Source organism: Lontra canadensis, unplaced genomic scaffold, assembly GCF_010015895.1.
Source record: "Lontra canadensis isolate GAN:19392208 unplaced genomic scaffold, GSC_riverotter_1.0 scaffold143, whole genome shotgun sequence".
NCBI lineage: Eukaryota > Metazoa > Chordata > Mammalia > Carnivora > Mustelidae > Lontra > Lontra canadensis.
Genome location: NW_022631137.1, coordinates 3,136,134 through 3,161,366, shown reverse-complemented (window position 1 = coordinate 3,161,366; position 25,233 = coordinate 3,136,134). Strand labels below are relative to the sequence as shown.

The following is a 25,233-nucleotide window of genomic DNA, read 5'->3' as shown; positions in this document are numbered from 1 at the left end:
TTTGGTAGACTGAGTAAAGAGGATTGCCCCTCCCCGCTGTGGGTGGGCATTACCCAACCTACTGAAGGCTCTAAAGGAGCAAAAAGGCAGAGGAAGAATGGATTTCTTCCCCCTGCTTGAGCTGAGAACAGTCTTCTCCTCATGCTGGTCTGCCTGGGCAGGGCAAAGAGGAAGACAGGAAAGGGAGTTTGGGGAAGATAGCTGAAGATGGGGACTTTTTAAGCATTTATGACGGAGGGTCCGGCCCTGTGTGGGGAAGGAGGGTTGGCAGACCACGACAGAGCCAGATTTGGAACTTGGCTCTGGTTTTGGGGCGAAGGGGCTTGTGGTCCAAGGTACATGCTCCCAGGTCTTCAGGACTCCCCAAAGGGCCTGGGGTCTCACACCGTTATTTAAAAAAAAAAAAAAAAGAAGAAGAACCATGCTTTTATCTGATGATAGCTCAAAGAAATCATCTACAGGATGCCTTTTGTTTTCCAAGCACAGCTTTTCATAAAAAGCAATGTCCACCTTTAATACATGCTCTAGTATATGGGTGTGTGCTGGGGGCTGCCGAGGACACTGGGAGCCCCGAGGCCCGGGCGCCCTGGTGCTCAGCACTCCTCGTCATCTTCAGAGTCATCCTGGGCCTGCTGGCGCACCTTCGATGTCCGGGGGGTGGCCGGGGGCCCTCCAGGGGTTGGGGTCAAGTTCACCCAACCAGGCCCACGAGGCAGCTGGTGGCTCTCATTCAGTCTGCAGACACGGTAGTTCTCGTAGTGGACGTTGTGGGTGATGTCCTTTAGGTCTTGGAGGTGGGAGCTGGGAGATGGGCAACAGTTCAGCCCAGGCCCTGCCACAGCTTCCCCCTGGGTTCCCCGCAGCCCCCGTGCCGGGCTCCCCGGTCCTCACCGGATGAGCAGATCTCTCAGGAGGGGAAACTCACAGTGTGCCAGGTTCTCCACTGCAAGACAGGACACGGAGCGCTGGCCCTGGCCTGCCTGCTCTGCCCTCAGTGCGTACTGAGTAAGTGGCGGCTTTATGCTGTGTACCCCCATTATCCACTGCAACCCTTCCCCCACATTTCTCACTGTCTTATCCCACCTCCCATTCATTCGTTCATTCATTGCTTTGTTCCCCAGTGCCTGGAACTGGCGGTTCCTAAAAGCGTTGAATCAATGAATCCACTAACCGTTATTGTATCCTTAATAATTACTACATTACATTACATTATATACCATATATACAGTGTATATTACATCCTTTTAGTAATTATATTGGAAAATTGTAGGCTCAGGCCCTGGCTTCTCCTCCTTCACTTCCCAGTCTCCACCCCAGGGAGGCCTCCCTCTGGTACCTCAGGCAGCCCTGTCTCCCACCCCACTTTGTCTCATCGTCTCATCAGCTCTATGAGGACAAGAACCCTGCCAGTCCTCCTTTCATTGTATCCCCTCAGGAACCACATATAGTCTTCCTGGCACGCAGTAGGCCCACAGTAAATTCTGGTGAGTGCCTAGGGTATCTTCTGGGTGCTGGCCATTGTGCAAAGCAGTGGCCTGGCCTGTCCCACCACCTTCCATGTGCAGATGTGCAGTTCATCTACTGCACCAAAGCAACTGGCTATGACGTTGATGTTGTCATCATGCCCACTTTACTGTGAGGAAACTGAGGCTCAGAGAGTCGGGGAACTTGCCCAAGGCCTCCCAGCTGCAAAGAGGGACTTGATCCCAGGTGTGTCTGTTTCCTGACTGTGGGCTTGCCCACTCTGGGCCCTGGGATAGGGGCTGAAGGTGCCAAAGGCAGTAGGATGTCCCCCTCACCTGCATTCTCTGTAAGTTCCCTGCACTGACCTTCAATGATGCCCCACTTGGTCTTCCGGCCCAGGACACACCTCCCATTCACCAGGTGCTCTCGGTCAGCCCCGACCACAGCAAAGGGGATCCGGTCCTGCAGGAGATTAAACAGAAGGGTTGGCCTTGCCTGGGAGGTGGGGAGAGAAGTCACTGTGGGAAAGGCACACTGTCCTCCGTAGAGAGAGAAAGTGGTAGAAGAAGCACAGAGATCTAAAGGCAAAAGACACGGGGCATCTGGCTGTCTCGGTGGAGTCTGTGACTCTGGATCTTGGGGCTGGGAGTTCAAGGCCCACATTGGGTGAACAAATAACTTAAAAATAAGATCTTAAAAAAAAAAAGTCACCAGGAACAAAATCTCATCAATGGCTTGGTTTCCTCATCTGTCAAGGGGGAGTCAGAACAGCACATACACAGGCTTTGTGAATGTTTGGGAAGTTTACCCAAGGCCACAGTAATAACATAATCTTGCGGATGGCCCATCTCTTACCCGGGAAACAGGAGCTGCGACCACCTTCATCAGTTATTATGAGGGTTAAAAGACACAGGTTTGTAACCCAGGGCTTGGCAACCTACAGTGAGCGACCCAGATTCAGCCACGCCTGTTTTTCCACGTGGAAAGTCTGTCGGCACGCAGCCCATCCAGTCATCTACTCCAGTCCAGGCTATTTTCCTGCTGCCATAGCAACCGGTGGGGGCTGTGGAGGGACGGCGTGGCCTGCAGAGTCTAATACCTTTATCATGATCTCGGGCCCCTCACACACACACAAAAAAAGACGTTTGTGGGTGCCTGGGTGGCTCAGTGGGTTAAGCCTCTGCCTTCGGCTCAGGTCATGATCTCAGGGTCCTGGGATGGAGCCCCACATCGGGCTCTCTGCTCAGCAGGAAGCCTGCTTCTTCCTCTCTCTGCCTGCCTCTCTGCTACTTGTGATCTCTGTCTGTCAAATAAATAAATAAAATCTTAAAAAAAACCAAAACAACAACAACAAAAAAAAACGTTTCCCGAGCCCTGCTGAAAATTCTAGTTGTTCACTTGCTCGTGGTCGGAAGTGGAGAAGACGCGAATCCATAAACTGCAAAGTGCTGTCCAGGGCTTTGTTTTTTTATTTCTCTGAGAGTTAATTTGTAATGAGGAACAACACGGACGCTAACAGCAGCAAGCTATCTGTTGCACACTTATTAGGCGCCAACCTGTGGCAAACCCTCAATGAATGTTTGGTGTCTGGATGATTTACTGAGATGTCAGGTTTGTTCTCCTTGTACTTCCGGTTCCGTCCAGCTGTGGCCAGGCTGCTGCCTTCACAGGCCTTGGGGCAGAAACCAGATTGTGGTGGAGGTCGAGGCTCTCTTAGTGTTTCAGAGGAACTCCTGTTCATTGGAATGTATGGGGACACTGGGTACCAGCTGGGAAGGAGGGCCTCCATGTGCAGATGTGCGGGTTGTTTACTGTACAAAGGCAACTGGCCTTGAGACTGTGTAGGGCCGCTGCCCTGCAGGCTAGAAAGGGTCCCCTGGGGAGGGAGTCAAGTCTAGGGTGATGGATGATGGATGATGAATCCTAGGCCTTACCAGGGTCCTTTGAACAATCCAGACAGACAGACATTAGATGCACCGCAAGGACAGCAAGGTGGGGGTTTGGAGTCCTAATTCACTTGATTTGGGGAAAAAGAAGATATTAGCTACTCTCCCCTCCCCCCGCTCCTTTTTTGGAACAGCCTTACTGAGATAGAATTCCTGTACCATAAAATTCACCCTCTTAAAGGTTCAGCAGCTTTACAGGTACAATTCACAAGTCTGTGCCCCCATCCCTACCATCTAATTCCAGAGCACTTGCACCGCGCTGAAATGAAACCCCACTCCCATTAGCAGTCACTCCCCATTCCCCTCCCAACCCCCAGCCCCTGGCAACAACCACTAACCTACTTTCTGTCTTTGTGGGATTTCTCTGTTCGGGACATTTCGGAACGGAGTCCCGTCATGTTTATCCTTTTGTGGTCTTGCTCCTTTCAGTTAGTTTCATGCTTTCCAGGTCTATCCACGTTGTGTGAGGTTTTCTTTTCTTTTTAAGTCTGAAGAATATTCCATTGTGTGAACACACCACGTGTGCTTCTCCGTTCATAAGTAAGACACGTGCATTATGTCCACTCTTGGCCTATGGCAAGTATTTCCGTCAGGAACATCCGTGTACACGTTTTTATGTGAACATAGGTTTTCATTTTCTCTCCGGAGTGGGACTGCTGCTGGGTACTCTGCTAACTTAGAGTTTAACCTTTGGAGGGACTGCCACATTATGTTCCGTTTGGCCTTCCCGCCAGCGCCAGCAGCGTGTGCAAGTTCAACTTGTCCACATCCTCACCAGCACTCGGGATTGCCTGTCGTTTTTGATCGCGGACGTCTTAGTGGGTGTGAAGTGGTATCTTGTGGTTTTGATTTGCGTTTCCCTTATGACAGGTGTTACCGAACCGACATCTCTTCGTGTGCCTCTCGGCCATCTGTTCAAATTCTTTGGGGGAATGTCCGTTCAAAACCTTTGCCTAGGGGTGCCCGGGTGGTTCAGTCGGTGAAGCAACCAACTCTTGATCTCAGTTCAGGTCTTGATCTCAGGGTTGTGAGTTCAAGCCCTGCATGGGGCTCCACACTGGGTGTGGAGCCTACATAAAAAAACAAAAAACAAAAAACTTTTGCCCATTTCTAAAGTGGGTATTTATCTTATACTGTTGATTTGTAAGAGTTCTTTACAAGTCCCTATCACATACATCACTTGCAAGCATTTTCCCCCGTTCTGTGGGTGGTTGCTATGACCCATTTCTTGGTCACCTTTTGAGTCTGTGGATATATGGATGTTCAGACCTGCTAGGAGTATGTGCCTCCCCGCCCAGCCCCAAGCTGTAGAGAGAGATGAATCTGCACATGGGAAGGATGAGTGGAAAGAAAATCACCCAGTCTTGGTCATGCCAGCCTGCCCACCCTGTCAGGGCCTCCTACCCGGATCTTGCTGTTGAGGATCCTGTCGTTGATATCCTCATCGAAGCATTTCTGCGGGTACACCTCGATGCAGTGGGTCCTCAGGTTGTGCTGGATCTGGGGGCGCAGGTGACCTCATCTCATCCTGTGTACTCTGCCTCCTCCTTGCCCCCACCGACCCCATCACCCTGGATGCCCAGATCACCCTGCGCCTGAAGCTCTCTCGCTCCTCAATGGTCAGGCTGTCAGCCCGGGCAATCACGGGCACCACGTTCACAGTCTGGGACAGCCGCTGTAGGAACTCAATGTCCAGGGGCCGCAGGCTGCTCCGGTGGGGGTGATGGCAGTGGTGAGTATGAGTGGGAGTGGCAGCCCCCAGCCCACGCCGGGGACTCTTTTTCCTCCACCTCCTCCTCCTCCTCTCCGTCCTGGGCAGGGGCCCTCCCCCAGCAGGCCCAACGACCTCACCAGTGCCCCGTGGGCGGCACGAAGTACACGCAGCAGTGCACCCGGGTGTCGGGGATATGACGCTGGCGGGTGATGAGGATCTCCTCCTGCAGATACTGCTCATACTGTTGGTTGATGTAGCCGAGGATAGGGTCCCAGCTGGGGCCGCAGACAGACTAATCTCAGAGCCCTGCCCATGGGAGCCCCACCCCATTCCCCTGCTAGGAAGCCCAATGGCCCTGGTCAGCCCAGGACGCAGGACTCTCAGTACTGTACAACCAAGGCCCTTGGTTACCCAGGTACCCTCCTCCTACTCCCTGGGATCATCAGAGAGGCCCCCTGCCATGCTCAAGCTGGGGCCTCAGCTTCTCTGCTACTGAAATGGGGACAATGTGAGCACCTACACTTTGCAGGGGTGTGGTACTAAAAGAGCTAAATTGTCACAGCCCAGTTCATTGCCACAAGGATCTCCTTGTGTCCTCTCCCTTTGTCCCTTCTGCCCTGGTTGGGCTACTGTCAACACAGAACCCCAAAAGATCCTTTTACGAACAGGAGTGGGAGCATATCCCTTTTCTGTCCACCCTGCAGTGGCTCAAGGAAAGCCAAACGCCTTAGGTTGCACTAGCAGGACCCACGCCATCCCGCTGCAGTTTCCTGCCTGCCCTCTCCTCCTCCTCTCCCTGCCGCTCACAAACCGCCAGCCACACCAGCCTTCTGGCAACAAACGCACCACAGGGCCTGTGCACGTGCCACTGTGCCTTGAACACTCTCCCCCGCGTTACACACGGCTCGTTCTTGCGTCTCCTGGCAGTCTACCCTAGCGTTTCCTTGTCCGGGAGGCCCTGCTTGATCATTCTGCTTAGAACTGCAATTCTGACTGCTCTTGACCCTTTCCACTTTCAGAGCTGTCCTGCCTGCATGACGGAGCTGAGGCGCACCCCGGGTATAACTGATTTACTGTGCTCACTGCCCCGCTGCTCCATGACAATGTAAGTTTCAGGTTGAAGAAGATGTTCATCTCTTTTGCTCGTTGCTGTGTCCCTGAGTCTAGGACAGACCTGGCACACAGGACGTGCTCTCCAAGGCACCCTGTGCAGGCCTGGCTTCTCGGGAGCACAGGAGGAGCAGTCCCACCGTCTCTGCTTCAGAGGGCCAGCACCTGGCTGAATGTTGTGTAGTGGTGGTTTTATGATTCTTCATACTTTTTTGAACAAGGAGCCCCACATTTTCATCTCACTGGGTCCCCCAGATTATGTAGCCAGTACTGATTGTGTGTGTGTGTGTGTGTGTGTGTGTGTGTGTGTGACCAACCACTGTCACGGGGTTGGGGTCTCATCGAGAGCTTAGAAGCACTCTGCAAGGTGGGTGTCAACATCCCCAAGTGACAAAGAAGGAAACTGAGGCATGGAGAGCTTCCATGAGCAGTTCCAGGTTACATGGCTGGAAAGTGGTCTAACCTGGCGGTCCTGGCGGTGTGGGCTTCTAACCCCTGCTATACCATAACCCTGATTGAGCAACTATTTTGTATGCTAGCCAGCAAGCTCTGACATTTCCGTACTTAACTCCCTTCAGTCTTGGAGGGATGGTTGCACACACCCATTATACAGACAAACAAACTGAGACTCAACGATGCCAGAGCCGGGTTAGGTTGCTTCAGGGCTGGGCTGTTTCCCAGAGGCCAGAGGGGCAGGGGCAGAGACCACCAGGGCTCGGCCCCCACTCCCGAGGACTCACCACTTGTCATTGTTGATCTGGTCCCCGAAGCCGGGCGTGTCGGTCACGGTCAGCTTGAGCTTCACGCCCTTCTCCTCGATGACTGTGTGGGGAGAGCAGAGTGGAGCGAGACTGGCGGGGGTGGAGTGGAGCGGGATGGGGAGGGGGGTGGGGGGCTACTCACTGTGCGTCACCGACTGCAGCTTCAGCGTCTGGGGTATAGGTGTCTCCAGGTCCAGCGCAGTGGACTTCCATATCTTGGACTTGAAGAGGGTGTTCACCATTGTGGACTTGCCCAGCCCGCTCTGCCCTGGGAGTAACGGGGGGACAGCAATGGTGGTGGACGTTTTAGCCAGTGCTTCTCAGGCTCTTAAATAGTTTTAGAAAGTGAACTGTTTTGTAAGCATAACATACAGAGGGGTGGGTAGTATCGTCAGGGTCCCCCTCAATGTTAACCCCCCCCTTCTTATTGAGGCAAAATTCATACAATAAAAAAAAAAGAACCATTAGTCACTTAAGGTGAATAATTCAGTGGTATTTAGTACATTCCTAGCGTTATGCACCCATCACCTCTGTCTAGCTCCTGTGAAAAATAACCTGCGTCATGGGGCTTAACCGACTGAGCCACCCAGTCGCCCCCCGGAAATGTGGTGTTAACTCGTAGGTCAGGAATTTTCTGGCCAGCATCAAGGAGGTTTGGTCACATGGGGCTCTCCATCCCCCAAAGGAAAGGGAGGTAAACCACCTGGGACCCCGGCTTGTCCCCTAAGGGAAAGCAGCCTTGCCTGGAACAATCCTTCCTTTTGCTAATTTTCCTTGCACCGCCCCCCTCCCCATTTCTTATAAAAACCTTCCAAAACAACAACGACAAAACAACAGCCCCAAAGCCTTATAGCACAGCCCCGTGGAGCTCCCCTCTACTTGTTGGATGGGATGCTGCCCTACTCACGAACCATGTAATAAAGCCAATTAGACCTTCCAACTGACTAGGTTAAATTTAAACATTTTTCTTTATTTGAAGTAGGCTCTGGGGCGCCTGGGTGGCTCAGTGGGTTAAGCCTCTGCCTTCGGCTCAGGTCATGATCCCAGGGTCCTGGGATCAAGCCCTGCATCAGGCTCTCTGCTCGGCAGGGAGCCTGCTTCCTCCTCTCTCTCTCTCTCTCTGCCTGCCTCTCTGCCTACTTGTGATCTCTGTCAAATAAATAAATAAAAATCTTAAAAAAAAAAAAAGAAATATTTGAAGTAGGTTGAAGTAGGCTCCATGCCCAGCATGGAGTCCAATGTGGGGCTTGAACTCATGACCTTGAGATCAAGACCTGAGCTGAGATCAAGAGTTGGACACACGACCAACCGTGCCACCCAGGCACCTGTGAATTTTGTGTGTTTGTTTTTTTAACAAAAACAAACACTTGAAACAAACACTTGCAAAAAAAATTTGCAAAAAAACCCTAAAACAAATCATTTGCATTGCTCCCCAAGAAACCCCACAGCCATTGGCAGCCCGTCCCTGTTCTCCCCCCATGGTCACCCTTGGCAACCACGAATCTGCTTTCTGTCTCTGTGAATTTACCTATTCTGGACATTTCCTACAAACGGAATCATGCAATGTTTGTCCTTTTGTGTTTGGCTTCTTCCCCTAAGTATCCCATTTTCAGGGTTCATCCATGTCATACCAGCTGTGGGGCCTTTGTTCTTTCCCATGGCTGGATAATGTTCCATCACAGGAACAGACCACATTGTGTTTATCCACTCAAGCTGATGGGCAGTTTAACGCATTTCACAAATTGAACAGCTCATGGACGTAGAGATGGAGCAACAGCTCCCCACAAGCCTGCTCACGCCCCATCTCAGTAGCTATAAGCCCCAAGACCCCAGGGACAACTGCTTACTGCTCTGACTTTCGACAGCTGGGCACGGTTCTGCTTCCCCTTGTCTTAGGGAATCACACAGTGTGTGCTCTCCTGCCTGGCTCCTTTCGCTTGATGCTATTTGGTGAGATACACCCAGACTGTCTGTTGTTGTAGACGGTCCATTCTCCCTGCTCTGGGGGCTTCTCAAACTCTGCGGACCACACCTTGCAGGAGGGAGCACCTTGCTTCACAACCACACACCTTTGTGTAGCAAATGGACGTGGTCCTTAGGGATGAGCTATCCTATCTGGGAGTCATACTTGGCTTCTGCCACCAGCAATACAGCAAAGCAGAATTGAGCTGTGTGATCCGCGGCAAATACAAACCAGATTTTGCAGCCCTGGGTTTGCCAAAAAGAATGCAAAATGTCTCATGGATCATTTATTACGTGAATTACATGTCAGGTCACGATAGCGTTTGGGAATAGTCTGGGTTACATAAAATAAGTGGTTATAATTAATTTCTCCTGTTTCTCTTCACTTCTTTAAAGGTAGCTACCGTAAATTTAAAAAATGATGGTACATAGCTCATATTATGGTTCTGTTGGACAGCAGTGCCTTAGAATAGTACTCTTCATGGGTGCTACGTGCTCCAACCTTTTATGTTCTGTTGTAGCTTTTTTGTTTTGTTAAAATTGTAGTTTTGGCCTACAAAATTAATTTTGCATATATAAAAAGGCAGTTCTGGAGAACCTCCTGAACGCCAGGCCCTGTGCTAAGCCGGATGAGGAAAGAGGGCAGAGAGGGGTCGGGGAAGGTGCACAAGGTCACCCACTGGTAGGTGTTAAGGGCTGGGACCAGGATCTGGGTCTAGGTGTTCACCACTTCCTGCCACAGCCTCCCCTTTCATTGCTCGGTTTGGGTTTGACTGGGGCTTTCTGGGTAATTCTTGTCTTTTAATGCCTCAGGGTTTCTAGATCTTCAACTATGACACCTGGTAAAAGGGACCATTATCAGGCCCTTTACGGATAGGGAGACTGATGCTCAGAGAGGTGAAGTGATGTGCCCAGGGCCCATAAGGTTGCACTCGTTGGTCTGTCCTGTGAGTGCCCGCCCCTCACTCACCCACTACCATGATGTTGAACTCAAACCCCATCTTCATGGCCTTGATCTTCAGTTGGTCCAGCACAGCATCAATGCCCACGTAGCCAAGTGTCTCGCAGGGTAGGGTCCTGGGGCTGGAGGGTCTCGATGAGCAGGGGGAGGGGGACTGCCTCATGGGTTCCATGGGGCCAAGGACACAGCAATGCCTGTCATCCAGGTGGGTGGGAAGAAGGGGGTCACTGGGGCCCCAGAGGGGGACCCCTGAATTCTCATTTCTGGACTCTGGCTCCTGAGCTCTGTTGCCAGGCACCCCCCACACACGATACCTCGTAATCTACCCATCCTCCACATCTCCCTGGCTCAAGGGCCTTGGGGTGAGGTTCCTGGAGGAGCTGCCTTTCAGGGGAGGCTGAACCCTTCCCTGAGATGCACAAGCCCACGAATCTGTTCCTCCCCCACCAATCCCCTCCCCCAGCTTCTTCCCGCCCCCACCCATGGTCCAGGCAGGATACGTGCTCGGCTACTCCCCACCACCTCCTACAGAATGTGACCAGCCTGGCAAAGCCCAGGGTCTGGACCCGTGGGGACAGAGAGAAAGGGAGAAGCAGCTTTTGTGTGGCACCTGATGACCTTGGGACTCTGAGGGAGCTTCAGGGGGCTGTTCTGTCCTGGCAGACCCTGGAGAGTGTGGTGAGGGAGACAGGACAGGGTGACAGTTAACTGAAGAATCTGAGCTCCACCCCTTTCCCCTCAAGGGAGTGGGGGGTGGGGGGGGGCTCCTCTACAGCAGGGAGCTGAAGGCAGGGACAGGTAAGATCCTCCAAGGTCCTTTCTGAAAACTACCCTAAATCCTTACGGCGGCCCCCGCCTCCTGTTACACAGACAGAGCCCAGGGCCTCTGGGCAGTTCCCTCACCCAAGGTCACCTAACTGGGCTAAGCGGGCTTCAGCTGGTCCCTCTGACTTCCAAATTCATATCCCTTAACCCCTCTGCTGGGAGAAGCCAACCTGTGATCCATAGCCGGAAAGCAGAACATCTGTGTGTCCTCTTCCGTCTGTCCACTGCTGGTGCTAGCACTGAAAATCCAAAGACTGATGTAGGAAACAGTTGCCCCACACGTAGTCTGTGCATATGTTGCTCTGGGGGCCCTCTGGAGCAGGCGTTGTTACTCCCTCCAGTTTACAGAGAGGGTCTGACCCAGGTGTTCAAGGTCACCTAGTGAGGAAGTGGTAGGGTGGGTGGGATCTGAGTCCATGTTCTCACCTTCTAACGCCTCTTTTCTTGTTCACAGGAACATCTAGAATTCCAGTGTATCTTCGAGAATGAAAGCCCTGGTGATTCTGGCCCAGCCCACAGCTGATGAGCTGCCCTCTGTAGCTGGGCCATGAACTCTCCACTATGCCGTAGTCCTCACCCCTCCCTAAAGTGTCCCTGATAAGATGTTTCCTATACCAAATCCACCTGACTCAGTTCTTTCCTACCTGTTTCCTGGCGTGTAAGCAGTCCTTGGTGGTGCTGGCAAACATCTTCTCTGAAAGCCTGTGTGTCATAACATCTCTATGGCATGTACCCTTCAGCCCCGTTGTCTGAGCGGGAAAGCAGCCACGGACAGGCAAAGGGTGTGGCTGTGTGGCCTTAAAAGTATTTACAAAAGCAGGAAGCAGCCTGCTGACCCTGCTCTGCCTACGGGAACTCACCGAGTCCGCCCCAGTCCACTCACCTCCACTGTCCTGAGTCCCAGCTAGCTTCTGTCCCTCTGTACCCAGACCCTTCTGCTCCCCCACCTTCTACACATCTATAAGGCAGAGGCTCAAACTTCACCTTCACGACTTGAGGCTGGGCAGGGCCTGTGGCGGGAGGACTGGGCAGAGCCTGGCCTGGAGCAGAGAAATCTCTCAAGCCATCAGTCCCCAGCTCTGGAGGGATACCGGAGCCTGGCCTCCTCCTCAAAGCAAATGAGAATGTTATGTGTGGACAACTGAACAGTACTGGGGACTGCTGGACTGGCCCTGAGCAGGAGGAGATCTGGCCTCTGGAAATGTCCCTTAAGGAAGTAAGCCACTCTGGAGAGAAGACCCCTCCCCCTCCCAAAAAATCACATGTGAGTGTGGGTTCTGAACAATTTGTGTTGGGGAGCAAGGCTCAGTGGGTGGCCACTCTCACTGCAAGCGAGATGATCAGGTTTGCAGAAAGCAGCAGTCACCTGCAAGGTGCCCTTGGCTATGCGGATTGCAAAAAGCCCAGGGTAAAGTGATCTGAGCAGTGTGAGCCTGGCCGCTGAGCCCAAAGGTATACGAAGAACAGAAGACTGGGGGGGAAATCACACCCACAATTTGGTGAGTAACACACGGCCATCTAGTGTGTATTTCTAGAGCGTCTCATCGGTCTAAGAAGTGTTAATGCAGATTATTCCGTTCAATCTTAAGACGAGAAGGGGGATGCTATGTATACACCCATTTTACAGAAAAGGATACTGAGGCAAAGAAGATCAGGGATTGTGCCCCAAGGTCACACACTGGTGGGCAGTAAGGGCTGGGAGCAGGATCCAAGTCTGGGGGATCTAACCCACGTGAAATATGTCCTGCCACACGACCCCCCCCATCATTGCTCTGCTTGGGTCTGGGGGCTCTCATGGGGGTTTTTGTTTTTTAACAGCTTAGAATGTCCCAGATTTTCTTTAATGAAAATGTCTTACCTCCCCACCCCCACCATGGGGAGGTCTTACTTTCATAATGGGAATGAAAAACAAGAAACAAGGGTCTGGATGGGAAGTCTAAGGGTCAGTGGGGAGAGGAGCAGACAGAAGGCCTCTTGCCCACCCAGCCCGGCCAAATGGTGGGGGGACAGGGGCCACAGCTGCGGACCCCAGGGAGCAGGGGCAGAGGGAGAGAATCTGAAGCAGATTCTATACTAAGCACAGAGCCCGAGGCAGGGCATGGAGCTCACTTTGGGGCTCAATCTCACAACCCTGAGATTATGACCTGAGTTGAAATCAAGAGTCAGATGATCAACCAAATGAGCCACCCAAGAGCCCCAGTGCTTCCCTCTTTTTAAAAATTGAGGTAGGGCACCTGGGTGGCTCAGTGGGTTAAAGCCTCTGCCTTCAGCTCAGGTCATGATCCCAGAGTCCTGGGATCGAGCCCCACATCGGGCTCTCTGCTCGGCGGGGAGCCTGCTTCCTCCTCTCTCTGCCTGCCTCTCTGCCTACTTGTAATCTCTGTCTGTCAAATAAATAAATAAAATCTTAAAAAAAAAATTGAGGTAAATGGTGGCTCGGTCAGTTAAGCATCTGCCTTTGGCTCAGGTCATGATCCAGGGGTCCTGGGATCGAGCCCTGCATCGGGCTCCGCACTCAGCGGGAAGCCTGCCTCTCCCTCTCCCACTCTCCCTGCTTGTGTTCCTTCTCTCGCTGTCTCCCTCTCTGTTAAATAAATAAATAAAATCTTAAAAAAAAAAATTTGAGGTAAAGGGGCTCTTGGCTGGCTCAGTCAATAAAGTGTGCAACTCTTGGGCTCCGGCTGTGAGTTCAACCCCATGTTGGGTGTAGAGCCTACTTAAAAATAAGTAAGTACGGGCATCTGGGTGGCTCAGTGGGTTAAGCCTCTGCCTTTGGCTCAGGTCATGATTTCAGAGTCCTGGGATTGAGCCCCGAGTCGGGCTCTCTGCTCAGCGGGGAGACTTGCTTCCCCCTCTCTCTCTGCTTACTTGTGATCTCTCTCTGTTAAATAAATAAATAAAATCATTTTTAAAAAAATAATAAGTAAAATTGAGGTAAAATTCACATAAAATTAAACCTTATCTGTTCTTTTTTAAAAAAATATTTTATTTATTTATTTGACAGAGAGAGAGAGATCACAAGTAGGCAGAGCAGCAGGTGGACTGGGGGAGGCTCCCTGCTGAGCAGAGAGCCTGATGTGGGGCTCAATCCCAGGACCCTGAGATCATGACCTGAGCCAAAGGCAGAGGCTTAACCCACTGAGCCACCCAGGCGCCCCATCTGTTCTTTTTTTAAAAGATTTATTTACAGAGTATCTGGGTGTCTCAGTCCTTAAACGTCTGTCTTGGGCTCAGATCATGATCCTGGAGTCTTGGGATTGAGCCCTGCATCGGGCTCCCTCCTGTGCGGGAAGCCTGCTTCTCCCTCTCCCACTCCCCTTGCCTGTTTCCCTCTCTCGTCTCTCTCTCTGTCAAATAAATAAAATAAAAAAAAAAGATTTATTTAAGTATTAGAGAGAGACAGTGGGGTGGGGGAGGATCACAGGGAGAGAATCTTCAAGGAGATTCCCTGCTGAGCACAGAGCCCAACTTGGGGCTCAATCCTAGGACCCCAAGATCATGCCTTGAACTAAAACCAAGAAGTCGCACGCTCAACCGACTGAGCCACTCAGGCACCCCCCTCCCCCACCGTTATCCGTTCTTTCTTTCGAGCAGATAAGTGGCAGACCAGAATTGAGTGCATTCACAATGTCATAATGCCACCACCCCTGTCCTGTTCCTGGACATGTTCATCACCCTAAAGGACATGCCATCAGCACTAAACACTCCCTCCCTTCCCCACCCCACCCCCGAGTTCCCCAGTCCCTGGCTAGTGCTAGTCCCTGGATGTGCCCGTTCTGGACGTCTCCCGGAAACAGAACCCCACTCTGTGTGGCCCTTTGAGTCTGGCCTCTCTCACCGTGTGGCATGTCTTTGAGGGGCATCCGTTTTGTGGCAGGTGTTAGGACTTCATTTTTCTGTGTGGCTGAGGAAGGGTCCGGTATGGACAGATCACATGGGCTGTTCCCACCTTTTGGCTCTCGAGATGAGTGCCGCTGTGAACATTTGTGCCCAAGTCTTTGAGAACCTGTTTGCAGTTGTCTTGGGTCTATACCTGGGAGCGGAATAGCTGGGCGTTTGCTATCACCAGCGTGTGACCTTTTGAGGCACTACTTGACTGCTTTCCACAGTGGCTGCAGCCCTGCCTCTCCTTTGGCAATAACACTCTGGTTGCTTCAAAATGACCCTGCCTCTTGCAACAGGGCTCAGAGACGTCGGAATGGGATGGAGGGATTGTAGGGACCCAGGGCAGGAGACCCTAGAATATGGCGGTCAAGGGCTCTGGAGTCTGAGTGCCTGGGTCCCAGTTCTGGCTTCTCTGCTCACTCTAGGTATGGCCGGCAGGATCATTGCCCCCCCCCCCCTCCCCCGAGATGTTTTCATCCTCATCCTTGGAACCTCGGAGCAAATATGTTAACTTACCTGGCAGAAGGGACTTTGCAGACGTCATTCTGATCGTGAGGTCATCCTGTGGGCCGATGTCATCACAGGGGTCCTCGTCACAGGGAGGCCAGAAGGGTCAGGGCCGGAGAAAATGAGGATGGAAGCAGAGACTGCCCGCTAGGAGCTAGAAAAAGCAAGGAACAGCTCGTCCTCTAGAGCCTTCAGAAGGAACACAGCCCTGCTGTTGTTTCAGACTCTGACCTCCAGAACCGTGAGACAATAAATTTGGATTGTTTGAAGCCGCTAAGTGCCGGGGTGATATGTTCTAGTGGCAACAGGAAATGGGTACATCGGGTGTGTGACTTGAGCTGGTTGCTAGACTTCTCAAGGTGGCGCCTTTCCTATCTGTATGTGGGGAGAATGGGAATAGCCCGTTCAGGATTGCTGCAAGGACACATCTGGTAGTGGGTGTACGGTGGTCTGGTTGATCCGGAGCCTGACACTAGCTGAGATGTTGTCCCCTGCTAGACCACAAGCCCCAGAAACTGTGTCCACCTGGGGCATGGCCGACCTCAAGTGCTGAGCGGTCCTGGGCCCTTGGTGGGCCTGGATCCATGTGTGCTGAAGGAAGGGAGAGTGAGAGCTGCCTTTGTGGTCAGCATCAGGCCCCCAGGTCCCCCAAGTCCCGGGGAAAGAGCTTGTTTGAGAGGACAAGCATCTTCTCGTAAGGATTGACCTGAAGATGAGGATACAGCAAACAAGGACACAGAAGACTCCTAGTACGATGCCGGCAAATGCCACCTGCCCAGGAAAGGGATGTGGAATGGAAACCACGTTTCCCTCCGTCTTTACTCATGAAGTCCACAGCGGCCCAGGGCGCACTGTGTTCCAGGCTGCTTGTCTGGTCTACAGAGAAAACATGAAAAATCCCGGAAGGAAGAGAGTTTCAGGGCCCGTGGCTCCCTCTGTGGGTCCTGCAGCACCTGCTGCTGTGGGGAGGCTGTGAGCACACCTGCTAGGGCACAGGCCCCGCCCTCTGGAGTCTGGCCGCCCCCTGGGAAGGGTGGGACCGGTTGCCAAGGTGCCAGGGCCTCAGGCGGCACCTAGGATCCGGAAGCAGGAAATAGTTGGTGTTCTCAGGACCTGCCTGGCTGGGGGAGCTCCGAGGCTGGTGGGGGTCTGGGGTGGGGCTGCCGGGGTTGGGGGGTAGTGGGAAGGGACAGGGCAGGGGTGGAGGGGTGGTGTGGGACAGGGCAGGCACAGGGCAGGGGCTGGACTGCGGGAGGCCTGGATGCCGCCCAGTCCCAAACAACAGGGTTCTGAAGCAGCCCTGGGGGGCCGGGGCAGGTGGCACCCAGAGGCCTCGAGCGGAGATGGACTTGGCAGAAGACCTGGAGAAAGAGCTGGAGACCACAGCCCAGGAAGTGCTGGGGAAACTCAGGAGCGGTGAACTGTTCCAGTCTAACTGGGACACTGCTGCCTTCATCATCTTCCTTATCTTCCTCGGTGAGTGTGGCCCCGGCCTCTGGCCCCCCTTGGCCTCCTGTCCTAGGCCTGGCCGAGGGCCATATCTGGACACGCGTTCCGCCCCCAGGCACCGTGTTGCTCCTGCTGCTGCTGGTCTGTCTCCACTGCTGCTGCCACAGCTGCTGCAGCCGCCGCGCCTCCAGACCCCGGAAGGTGAGCCCCGAGCAGGTGAGGCCCGCCGGGCAGGTGAGGCCCGCCAGCGGAGGCAGCAGCCTGGAACTGCACTGGGGAGAGGGGGTGCTGGGGCTCCTGTGGAGAGGGGCTGGCCAGGCACACACAAGGGAAGCCCGGCCAGCCCCCGTGCCTCTCTTGCAGGAACACCGCAGGGGAGTGGATAACTTGGCCCTGGAACCTTAACGCAGCGAGCCCCCCAGCCCCCCTGTCCGTGTGTCCTGCTGGCACAATGCCGATGCCTTGGTTGTCCGGAATGTGTTCTGAGCTTCCCTTCAAGGGGTGGGCAGTGTGGGCACTCGATGCTTTCTCCGGATGCCCACCTGCTCCCCCACGGCTTTCAGCGGGCTGGACTGTCGCTCCAGGTCCCACAGCAACTGCTGACAGCAGGGGAAGCTGGGCTCCAACTCAGTGGCCCGAACCCTGAGGCCGAAACCTTGTCCCCAGCCCACTCAGTGCCTTGGCAGCCTGGAGGACCCCCTCAAAGGTGGGACAGGAGGCCAGGGGCTCCGTCGTGGGGTACTCCACCCAGGTGCTGATGATCAGGGATCCCCAGCTTGGTCCTCACTCAGACAGACAGACAAGACGCTCCAGGTAAAGTCAGATGATCTTTATTTCCTGGAGGCCTTGTCAGGGATGCGGAGCAAACACATTCAAGGACACCACATCGAGGCGGTGGATGGTTCTGTCTGCCCTCCTGACTCCCAGCTTAGGGCCCTTGCCCACTCCTCACCCTCCAACAGAGGGGAAAGTATGGCTGCCCGTCACCATCCTGGGGCAGGTCAGAAGGCAGAAAGAGGAGGGAGGAGGAGAGCCCTGGGCCTGGCGCCACCCCAAGTCCAAAGGTTCCCGCTGTGAAGGGAGGGCAGGGTTTGGAATGTGGGCCACCTCTGGGCTCTGCCTTCCTGACCACCCCCAGTAAAAGAAAAAGCAAGCCAGCATCCCTGTCTCTCCGTGCTTCCAGTGCTCATTTCCATCTGTGCAAATGTGATGAGCAGGATGGGGCAAAGAGAGAAATAAATAATAGCCCATGCCGCCTGGTTCTGGCTTTGGCCAACGTCCCTGGGGGGGATGGGTGAGGGGGACAGGGGCCATTTCCCTGGGGGTCAGGCTCTTGGGTGCTCTGCTCAGAAAGGCCTGTAGCTCCAGTAGCTGGAGAACACGGAGATCTAGGGAGGGAGAGAGGTGGGGGGACATGGTGAGTGGAGGTGTTAGGGGGCTTGGCCCCTACTGTAGCCTGTGACCCAGGTTCAAGGTCATTCAGGGGCAATGTGTCAGGGAGAGGATATTGCTGCTCAGCCACACCGTGGCCCATCTGCTCGTGTGTGCAGAAGGTACAAAGGACGTGAAGATTTGGGGGTGCTTTGGAGGTGTGACAAGAGCCCCTGGAATCCCTCCAAAATGAAATGACTTAGTAGCCTAGTATCTGCTGGCCCCATCTGTCTGAGAGGCCCGCCCTGCCCCCACAGTCCCCACAGCCCACCTTATCCTTGAGCTGCTGGCAGAGCTGCAGGGACACAGTGAAGAAGACCAGGGCGTCGTTGAGCCATGGGATCACACACTCTACCTTATGCACGTGGCTCACCTCCAGGCGCTGGGAGCCCCACTCGCTGGGGGAAGAAGGAGGGTCCCTGGGGGTGGCCTGATTAGCCTGGCCCCCCGGCCCCCAAGGTGTGGAAGGTTGGGGCGGGCAGGGAGCTGCAGGGCACCGTACTTACAACATGGCCCCGGGGCTGTGGAGCACGGCGCCTCCCGCGGGGCGGAAGTTCTAAGCAGAAGAGCATCAGACCCAGTCAGGCCCGAGAGGCTGCAAGGCACTTGGGGGTGGGGGGGCGAGTGGGGTCCCCCTCACCTTGGTGGAATTGGGCTGCAGGGTGTGCAGCTGGTACACGGTGAGGCAGAGCTTATTGAGGTTGATGTAGACATTGACGAGCAGGTCGGAGGGCAGCGCTGGGGCAAACATCCGCTGGGGACAGGGACCAGGCAAGCAGGTGGCATGAGGGCCAGGCAGGCACAGATTCCCCAGGACCGCCTGGGGGACCCCATGCCCCAGCCCATGGACTGGGGCTTCCAAACTCTTCCCAGGTGCCCCGGGGAGCTTCCTGCACCAGGCTCGGGAACCACTGACCCAGACCCGGGGTATTTGGGGGATGCAAGACGGAGGCCCAGAAAACTGCACAGACCTAGACCTTCGACTGACAACAGTTTGGGGTTTCCGGGACCCCGTCACACCCGTGTCCCTCCCAGGGGCAAGCTGGGCTCCTTGGTGAGGATTCCCTCCCCAGAGCAGGGGCCAGCCTAAGGCACTGACCGTGAGGCCACTGGCAGCGATCTCAGGCAGGGTAAGGGTGGCTGGCGTGGTGAGCCGGTTGCGGGCTCTGGTCAGCTGCAGCATCACAGCGTCCATCAGCTGCGGGGAGGTGGCCGGTCACAGCTGCTGCGGGGGCAGCCCCCACCCTCTCACATCAGGGAAGGACCAAGTCATGGTAGCGCCCAGCTCCTGCCTGTGTGGTCCCACTCTCACGGCCTGAACCCCCACAGTGTAGGGCTTGTTCAAGGGGCGGATGTTTGGGTTCCAGCTGCGGGTGGGGGATGGGACGTCTGCACTGCTGACCATCTGTGTAGGAGGTTCTACTGCATGGGGTCCCGGGTGCTGGTCCAATGGGGAATGGAAGACGGAAGCTCCCTGGAGTTACTCCCAGGGGCATGAGGTCTTTGTGGATGGGGGTGCAGGCAATGAAGGAGCTTAGAGGAAGGGGCCGTAATCCAGGCTGGGTGCAAGAAGCCAGGGGAGGCTTCCTGGAGGAGGTGATAGGATGGGTAAGTTGAGGTCTTAAGGTGGGCACCAGCCCCGTTTTCAAAAGTAAAGTTCCAAAGTGGTAAGGTCACATAGCTAGTCAATGGTGGAACCATCTGGAACTCATCCTTTTCCTTTGACAAGGACCAAAGCTCTGGCCAGAACTCCTCAGAGCCCCAATTTCCACCGCTTCCAGATATTGTCATGGGAATGGGACTGGGGGTGACCTGGCTTCTAGGAAAGGGAAATTTTGGGTGGAGGCCTGGGGGCCGCACCGCCTACACCCAGGGTGGTCACAGTTCTGGGAGGGACCTCAGTCCATCTAGTTGTAAGTTTTCCTAGAGGACCCAGAGGTCCAAAGAGGGTAAGTGAATCACCCAAGTGAGGGACAGAGCTAAAGCATGAATCTGAGGCGTGTCAGGGCAGCCCACCCCTCCACACCATGTGAATTCACTTTGCGAATTACAAGGGTTTCTCTCCGTCTAGGAGGGCTACTACTTCCTGAGCATTCGCCACGGGCTGCTTCGCCTGCATCATCACAACTGCCAGTCATGACACCAGCACCCTTTTGTAGGTGAGGCTGTTGAGGCACAGAATGGCTAAGAGAGTGACCTGGGGCTGCACAGCTCAGTGGAGCCCTGGGATCAGAGCCCAGGTCTGCCTGGAGCCCAGGCTGTGAATCATTTGACTGACTGCATGGACAGGTCTATCAAGAGGTGACGGAGCGACCACTGGCTGCACCTGAGGCTGTTGGGGGCCGAGCTCTCCAGGGGCCTGGTCAGGACCAGGAGTAGGGATCCTGCTTCTCCTGCTCCTGCAGGCAGCTCACCTTGAGGACCTCTGCTCCTGTCCTGAACTGGTAGCTTTCATCCCGGTTGGCGAGGAGGTAAATGGCCTGGCTTACATGGTTCCTGGCATCCTGGATCTGAAAAGAAAAAAAAAAAAAAAGCCCACTGCAAGGTCAGTGGGCTGGGCCTCAGGAGGAAGAGACGCCAACTTCAGAGTAGCCACAGTGTCCAGGGCCCCCGATGACAGGGCCTCACTCTGAGGGACTGTCCTCCTGGGAGGGCTGGGGTGGGTCTCGGCTGCTTGACCCCTCTCCGCCAGCTGTCCCCTCTGTGCCCACTGAAAGCCAGGCCCTGCCGGGGTGTTGGGCATATGGCACAGACTGGCAGGCCTGCCATCATATAGCTCACCTTCTAAAGAAGGACAGAGAGTGGCAGAGCAAAGGCACAAGAGGACAACACACTGAGTGACTTGCATAAGGAGAAAAGGGTGACTGCAGGTTGGGGGAGGAGGAGCCTCTTTAGATGGACGTCAACGGAGGCCCCAGGGAAGTGCCTCTTGAGCATCACCCAGTGAAGAATAAAGCAGTGAGAGGGCTCCAGGCAGAGCGATGAGCATGGGCAAAGGCCCTGAGGTGGAGGGGCAGGGTCCAATCACAGAGGAGTGTGGAAGGTTGGGGCGGGCAACCCCCCGCCCCACTGGAAGCTCCTGGAGGCTCTGTGAAGGGTAGTTCCCCGTGTTTCCCACTGGGGCCCAGAGGCCTACAGACAGAGCAGGTTCCCACCTCCCTCCAGGCTAGACTCTGGCGTCCCAGGCACTGCCTGCCCCAGCTTTGCTGCTAGGAAACAACTTCCCAGGCTTGCTGCAGCCTTAAATCCCCCACGGCTACCCCAGGAGGCCTCAGTGCCGCTCAGGCCTGCCCCTGCCTGCCCTTGTGGCTTGAGCCCTGGCAGGAAAAGGGCCCGATTACCTGTTGCAGCTTCCACTGCTTGTCCTCTCGGAAGGCAAAGTGCAGCAGCTGGTTATTCCGGGGAATCTTCAGGTTCACGTCCTGACGGGCAAGAGTGTATAAGCAGGAGGACCCCTCTCCTGCTTATAGCCACTCTGAGCCCTCGAGCAGGGGGCAGACATGGCATGAGTGTGGTAGCTCAGGCCCCAGCCAATCTACAGGGCAGAAAATCTCCCATCCTCCCTGGCATTTGGGGTGTGAACAGGGAGGTCAGGAGACAGAAACTCAAGCCCAAAAGGAACCACAAAGAAATGAAAGGGAACAGAGACAGAAAGGGGAAGGTGGCCTTAGCTGGGAGGAGGTGGTGTGACTGTGGGCAGAAAGGGAGTATGGGTACAGGCCAATGGACTGAACACCCGCTACTGGAGGAGAGGAACCTTCCCCCACATCTTGGTGCCTGGCACAGGCGGAGCTCAGATGTTGGCTGATTCCACTTTGAACTGGGGCCAGCCTAATCCCTCCAATGCCCACGCTTCACTGGGCCCAGCCAGACTCAGGGCCAGGCCGTGTGCAAAGCATCCCTCTTCCTGCACCTCTCGCTAAAGCCACACACCAATTCCAGAGGACGTTTAGTGGGGTGGGTTGTTATTTTACAAGTGAAGAAACTGAGGCCCAGAGAGGTCAAGGATCCTACCCAGGGTCACAAAGCCAACGGGTAAAGGCAAAGCTCAGCAAGAGGCCCCCACACTCTTGCCCACTGGACCCTCCAGCAGCAGGGAAAGGGAAGAGGGGCTGGGGGACTCACCGCCTGGCTCAGCGCGTCCCCTTGCAGGGTCAGCACGCCCTTCACCTGGTCCGTGCTGCAACATGCGGGGGTCAGAGCAGGGCCTGCAGCTGCCCTTTCCCACCACCTCGCCCTCCCAGCAGGTTGCCCCTGCTGTCACAGGATGGCCCAGGTTGTCCCACAGCACACCCTCTGCATGTTGGGGCTGAAATCAGTCTGCATGGCAGGGCCTTGGCAGTACAGCCTCCCCTAGAGAGTATCCCAGGTGTCCCCCTCACAAGCTGTCCGTCCCTCCTGTTTCTGCTCAGCCCTGGCTCACCTACAGCTGCCGAGGATGAAGTTCTCTTGCTTGGCAGGCCCCTCGGTGCCTGCACCAGAGCACGGCAGAGTGAAGCGGAGCGAGGCCTCCTGGAGAGGCAGAGGAGAGTGGAGTAAAGTTGACCCAATCCAGCTCACCTCTCCTTCCAGAAGCCCCATTCCTGGGTTGGCTAGGGGAGGGACAAAGTAGGCTAGTTTTCCAACCTCCAGGGCACCTTCCCATGTCTCTGGCCCTTCCCCCACCACCTGAGTTTCAGGTCCTACCAGAGTGGATAGCTGTTGCTTTCACATTCCCTGGACGCCTACCGACTGCCCAACTCAGGGATATAGAACAGAGATGACCTCCAGGCTGGGTTAAGATGCTCGAGTGTGGGGGAGCAGAGTCAGGGAATGACGGTACTCATGGTAACTCGAAATTCTGGCGATAGCAGGCAATGCCTGGACATTTTTGTGAGTTGACTTGTCTTCACAACAGCCCTGTGACGCCAGTACTGCAATCTCGTTCTTGCGAAAAGGAGGCCCCATGAGGTTGAGTAAGGTGCTGGAGACCTTGAGATCACAGCTTCAAAGGAAGCCTTCCTTGAACACAACCCTGACCGCCTAGACTCCCCCTAGCCGGGGACTCATTCCAGGCCCACCCACCACGCTCACACGGCTGCTTGTGATTAAGTGGGCAATCACATAATGATGCCTCCAGCGGACGCCAAGTCCACTGGGGCAGGGCCTGGTCTGCACAACGCGCGTCGCGTCCACAGCAGGCGATCGGGAGGGAGACGCGGCGCCCCGGGAAGGAGCCGCAGCCGGGCCGGCCCGCCAGAAGCCTTACCTTGAGGATGTCCTGCAGCTGCCTAAGCACCGCGTGGACCTCGTCGTGCAGCAGCCAGCGGAACTCCTCCTCCTGCGGAGACAGGCCGGCGGTCAGTCGCCCGGGCCCGCGGGCCCCCGCCCCGCCCCGCCCCACCCCACCCCACCCCACCCCACCCCACCCCACCCTGTCCGCGCGCCTCACCAGCACCGCTCGCTCCGCCGCCGTCGCTGCCATCGCGGTCGCCATCGCCGCCGCTCAGGGACCGCCACCCGCCCGCGGTCCGCCCGAGGCTCGGTCCAACTGCCGTCCGTGCGCCCGCGGCGCGCTGGTCCACCCCTGCCGCCGATTGGCTGCGCGCGCGTCCGCCCCGCTCCCGGGTCTTCTCCCCCCTCGCCCCCGCCCCCGCCCCCGCCTCCGTCTGCGCCTCCGACCCGCCGAGCGGGGGCTGCGAATCGAGGCTGGCAACTGCGCGAACCCGCCTGCGTCGGCTCTCCCAAGCCGCCGCGGGAACCTACCGCGGGCGCAGCGCGCTTGGGCGCCGCTCCCCCTGGAGCGCGGCGGACGCTTCTCCCGTCCCCTCCCGGCAGTGATAGGGCGCCCTGCTCCGCTTGCGCTCACTGATTGGCCAACGGGCGGCTTGTTCTCGCCGCGTCCGGCGATTGGCAGGCAGGGCGGCCTGTCCTGCTCGGCCGTGCCCTCCGCGCGCTGAGATCTCCGGCCGGGAAGAACCGGCCGGCTGAGCTGTCCCGGAGCTCCCGACCCTCCTCCCTCCACCGCTGGGCGTGGAGGGTCTGGGTGCAGGTAGTGGCCACTGCTGAGGTAATCAGTCACAGTTGTGTTACCAATAAAGGTTTTATTTTGCTTGCAGTAGCTTTTTGTTAATTGCACAAAATCATGTTTTTGCCATTTAAACATTATCACACAGTCCTATTCTGAAAGACAAATGTTCATTAAAAACAAAGCAAAAATAAAAATTCACAACCTTAATTACCTAGATTTGTCATTTAAAGGAGGTTTAAAGGAAAAAAAAAAGGGTCATGGAAGAGGGGCTTTCTTACAAGCTTTTTCACAAGTGTCACATTTTCTCCTAAAAGGGAAGGATTTCAAAACAAAGGTGAAATAGCTTAAAAAGAAATACTCATAAAAAGAAACTTTACAGAATTGTCAACAATATTAAGACAACATTGACTAACCAGTTTCATTACAGTATTCTCCCCACCCCCACCCCCACCCTCCCCGAAGTGTCCGGCTAGGACTAGAACAGGCTTTGTGTTCAGACAGAAAAGAATTCCAAATCCCAGTGAAGTTACGCCAAAAACACGCAGCATCTTCCCTGCCCTCCCCCTATGTCTTCTGAGATCCCTTGCCTGGTTTCTGATCAGCGGAAAAGGGCCAAGGTTGAGGGGGAGGGGTCCACACCCCTGTGGTCTCATTCTGTATGTTCACTAGAAATGCTGACCTGCAAAGTGTGACTTTGGAAAACGCAGCCCAAGCAGAGGAAGAGAACACTGACATCCTTTAGGTGACTTCTCCTTGTTTTTACGCCACATTCCAAGCCCCTCTGGTCCCCTATCCAAGGAGAAATGTTAGGGTCTTGAGGATGTCTCAGGTCCACCTCTGAGGGTCACATAGTTCAGATTGGGTCAGACCCAGTTCTCTTCCCTCCCGAGAGACCCTGGGGCCCTGGAAGCATCGAAGACCGTGCTTCTGGCTGAAGTGAAGACACTCGTTCCTGTTTCAAGAGCTGAGCCTAAGAAATGGCTGTCGTTGGCCAGGCTGGGTCTGGGCCAAAGAAGGGACAGAAAACACGGTCTCCACAGGAAGAAAATGAGGGAGAGAATGAAGAGGCGGGCAGGTGGGGAACACGTACAGGAGCAGGCCGGAGAGGGTGAGACTGCTGTGAGGGGACCCAGTCAGAGTGACTCTTGAGAACCAGGTGGGAGTCTGCAGCATAACGGAAAACAGGAAGGAACCCCTCTCCTCCCTCT

The 25,233-nt window shown here is 55.1% G+C and overlaps 3 protein-coding genes across 8 annotated transcripts; 1 reads left to right on the top strand and 2 right to left on the bottom strand.

Annotated features, from left to right (window-relative positions):
- Positions 1-518: 518 nt before the first annotated feature.
- SEPTIN12 (septin 12) lies at positions 519-15,398 on the bottom strand. 2 transcript variants are annotated; one of them, XM_032843785.1, is made up of 10 exons: positions 15,145-15,398; positions 9,928-10,112; positions 7,138-7,263; positions 6,975-7,056; positions 5,262-5,399; positions 4,999-5,116; positions 4,815-4,910; positions 1,830-1,926; positions 892-943; positions 519-801 (listed from the first exon to the last, which is right to left on the bottom strand). In XM_032843785.1, exons 2-10 carry the CDS (start codon positions 10,088-10,090, stop codon positions 594-596), a joined length of 1,080 nt encoding a protein of 359 aa, XP_032699676.1. In that variant the 5' UTR covers positions 10,091-10,112; positions 15,145-15,398; the 3' UTR covers positions 519-593. The 2 variants fall into 2 exon arrangements, with proteins under 2 accessions (XP_032699676.1, XP_032699675.1); XM_032843784.1 differs by lacking the exon at positions 15,145-15,398 and adding an exon at positions 10,529-10,600.
- Positions 11,667-17,837, top strand: SMIM22 (small integral membrane protein 22). Of its 5 annotated transcripts, none has more exons than XM_032843790.1 (4): positions 11,667-11,959; positions 16,453-16,611; positions 16,700-16,800; positions 16,948-17,837. In XM_032843790.1, the coding sequence occupies exons 2-4, from the start codon at positions 16,479-16,481 to the stop codon at positions 16,987-16,989; spliced, it is 276 nt and encodes a 91-aa protein (XP_032699681.1). In that variant the 5' UTR covers positions 11,667-11,959; positions 16,453-16,478; the 3' UTR covers positions 16,990-17,837. The 5 variants fall into 5 exon arrangements, with proteins under 5 accessions (XP_032699681.1, XP_032699679.1, XP_032699680.1 ...); XM_032843788.1 differs by having other exon boundaries at positions 11,667-12,007; XM_032843789.1 differs by lacking the exon at positions 11,667-11,959 and adding an exon at positions 16,251-16,272.
- Positions 17,399-23,496, bottom strand: ROGDI (rogdi atypical leucine zipper). The gene is made up of 11 exons (XM_032843786.1): positions 23,447-23,496; positions 23,264-23,335; positions 22,439-22,527; positions 22,141-22,195; positions 21,357-21,437; positions 20,430-20,525; positions 19,115-19,213; positions 18,656-18,769; positions 18,522-18,571; positions 18,287-18,413; positions 17,399-17,972 (listed from the first exon to the last, which is right to left on the bottom strand). The coding sequence occupies exons 1-11, from the start codon at positions 23,489-23,491 to the stop codon at positions 17,931-17,933; spliced, it is 870 nt and encodes a 289-aa protein (XP_032699677.1). The 5' UTR covers positions 23,492-23,496; the 3' UTR covers positions 17,399-17,930.
- Positions 23,497-25,233: the final 1,737 nt, after the last annotated feature.

What these genes read in the sequence shown, in the direction of transcription:
- SEPTIN12 (XM_032843785.1), bottom strand. Translation starts at nt 10,090, where the DNA reads ATGGAACCCATGAGGCAGTCCCCCTCCCCCTGCTCATCGAGACCCTCC. An exon ending in TCCTCAACAGCAAGATCCGG is followed by an intron (nt 1,927 to 4,814) that starts GTAGGAGGCCCT and finishes AATCTCCTGCAG; the next exon opens with GACCGGATCCCCTTTGCTGT. An exon ending in CTGAGAGATCTGCTCATCCG is followed by an intron (nt 802 to 891) that starts GTGAGGACCGGG and finishes CCCATCTCCCAG; the next exon opens with CTCCCACCTCCAAGACCTAA.
- SMIM22 (XM_032843790.1), top strand. Translation starts at nt 16,479, where the DNA reads ATGGACTTGGCAGAAGACCTGGAGAAAGAGCTGGAGACCACAGCCCAG. An exon ending in CATCTTCCTTATCTTCCTCG is followed by an intron (nt 16,612 to 16,699) that starts GTGAGTGTGGCC and finishes TTCCGCCCCCAG; the next exon opens with GCACCGTGTTGCTCCTGCTG. An exon ending in GGAAGGTGAGCCCCGAGCAG is followed by an intron (nt 16,801 to 16,947) that starts GTGAGGCCCGCC and finishes CCTCTCTTGCAG; the next exon opens with GAACACCGCAGGGGAGTGGA.
- ROGDI (XM_032843786.1), bottom strand. Translation starts at nt 23,491, where the DNA reads ATGGCGACCGCGATGGCAGCGACGGCGGCGGAGCGAGCGGTGCTG. An exon ending in AGCTGCAGGACATCCTCAAG is followed by an intron (nt 22,528 to 23,263) that starts GTAAGGCTTCTG and finishes CTGCCTCTCCAG; the next exon opens with GAGGCCTCGCTCCGCTTCAC. An exon ending in GCCAGCAGCTCAAGGATAAG is followed by an intron (nt 17,973 to 18,286) that starts GTGGGCTGTGGG and finishes CTCCCTCCCTAG; the next exon opens with ATCTCCGTGTTCTCCAGCTA.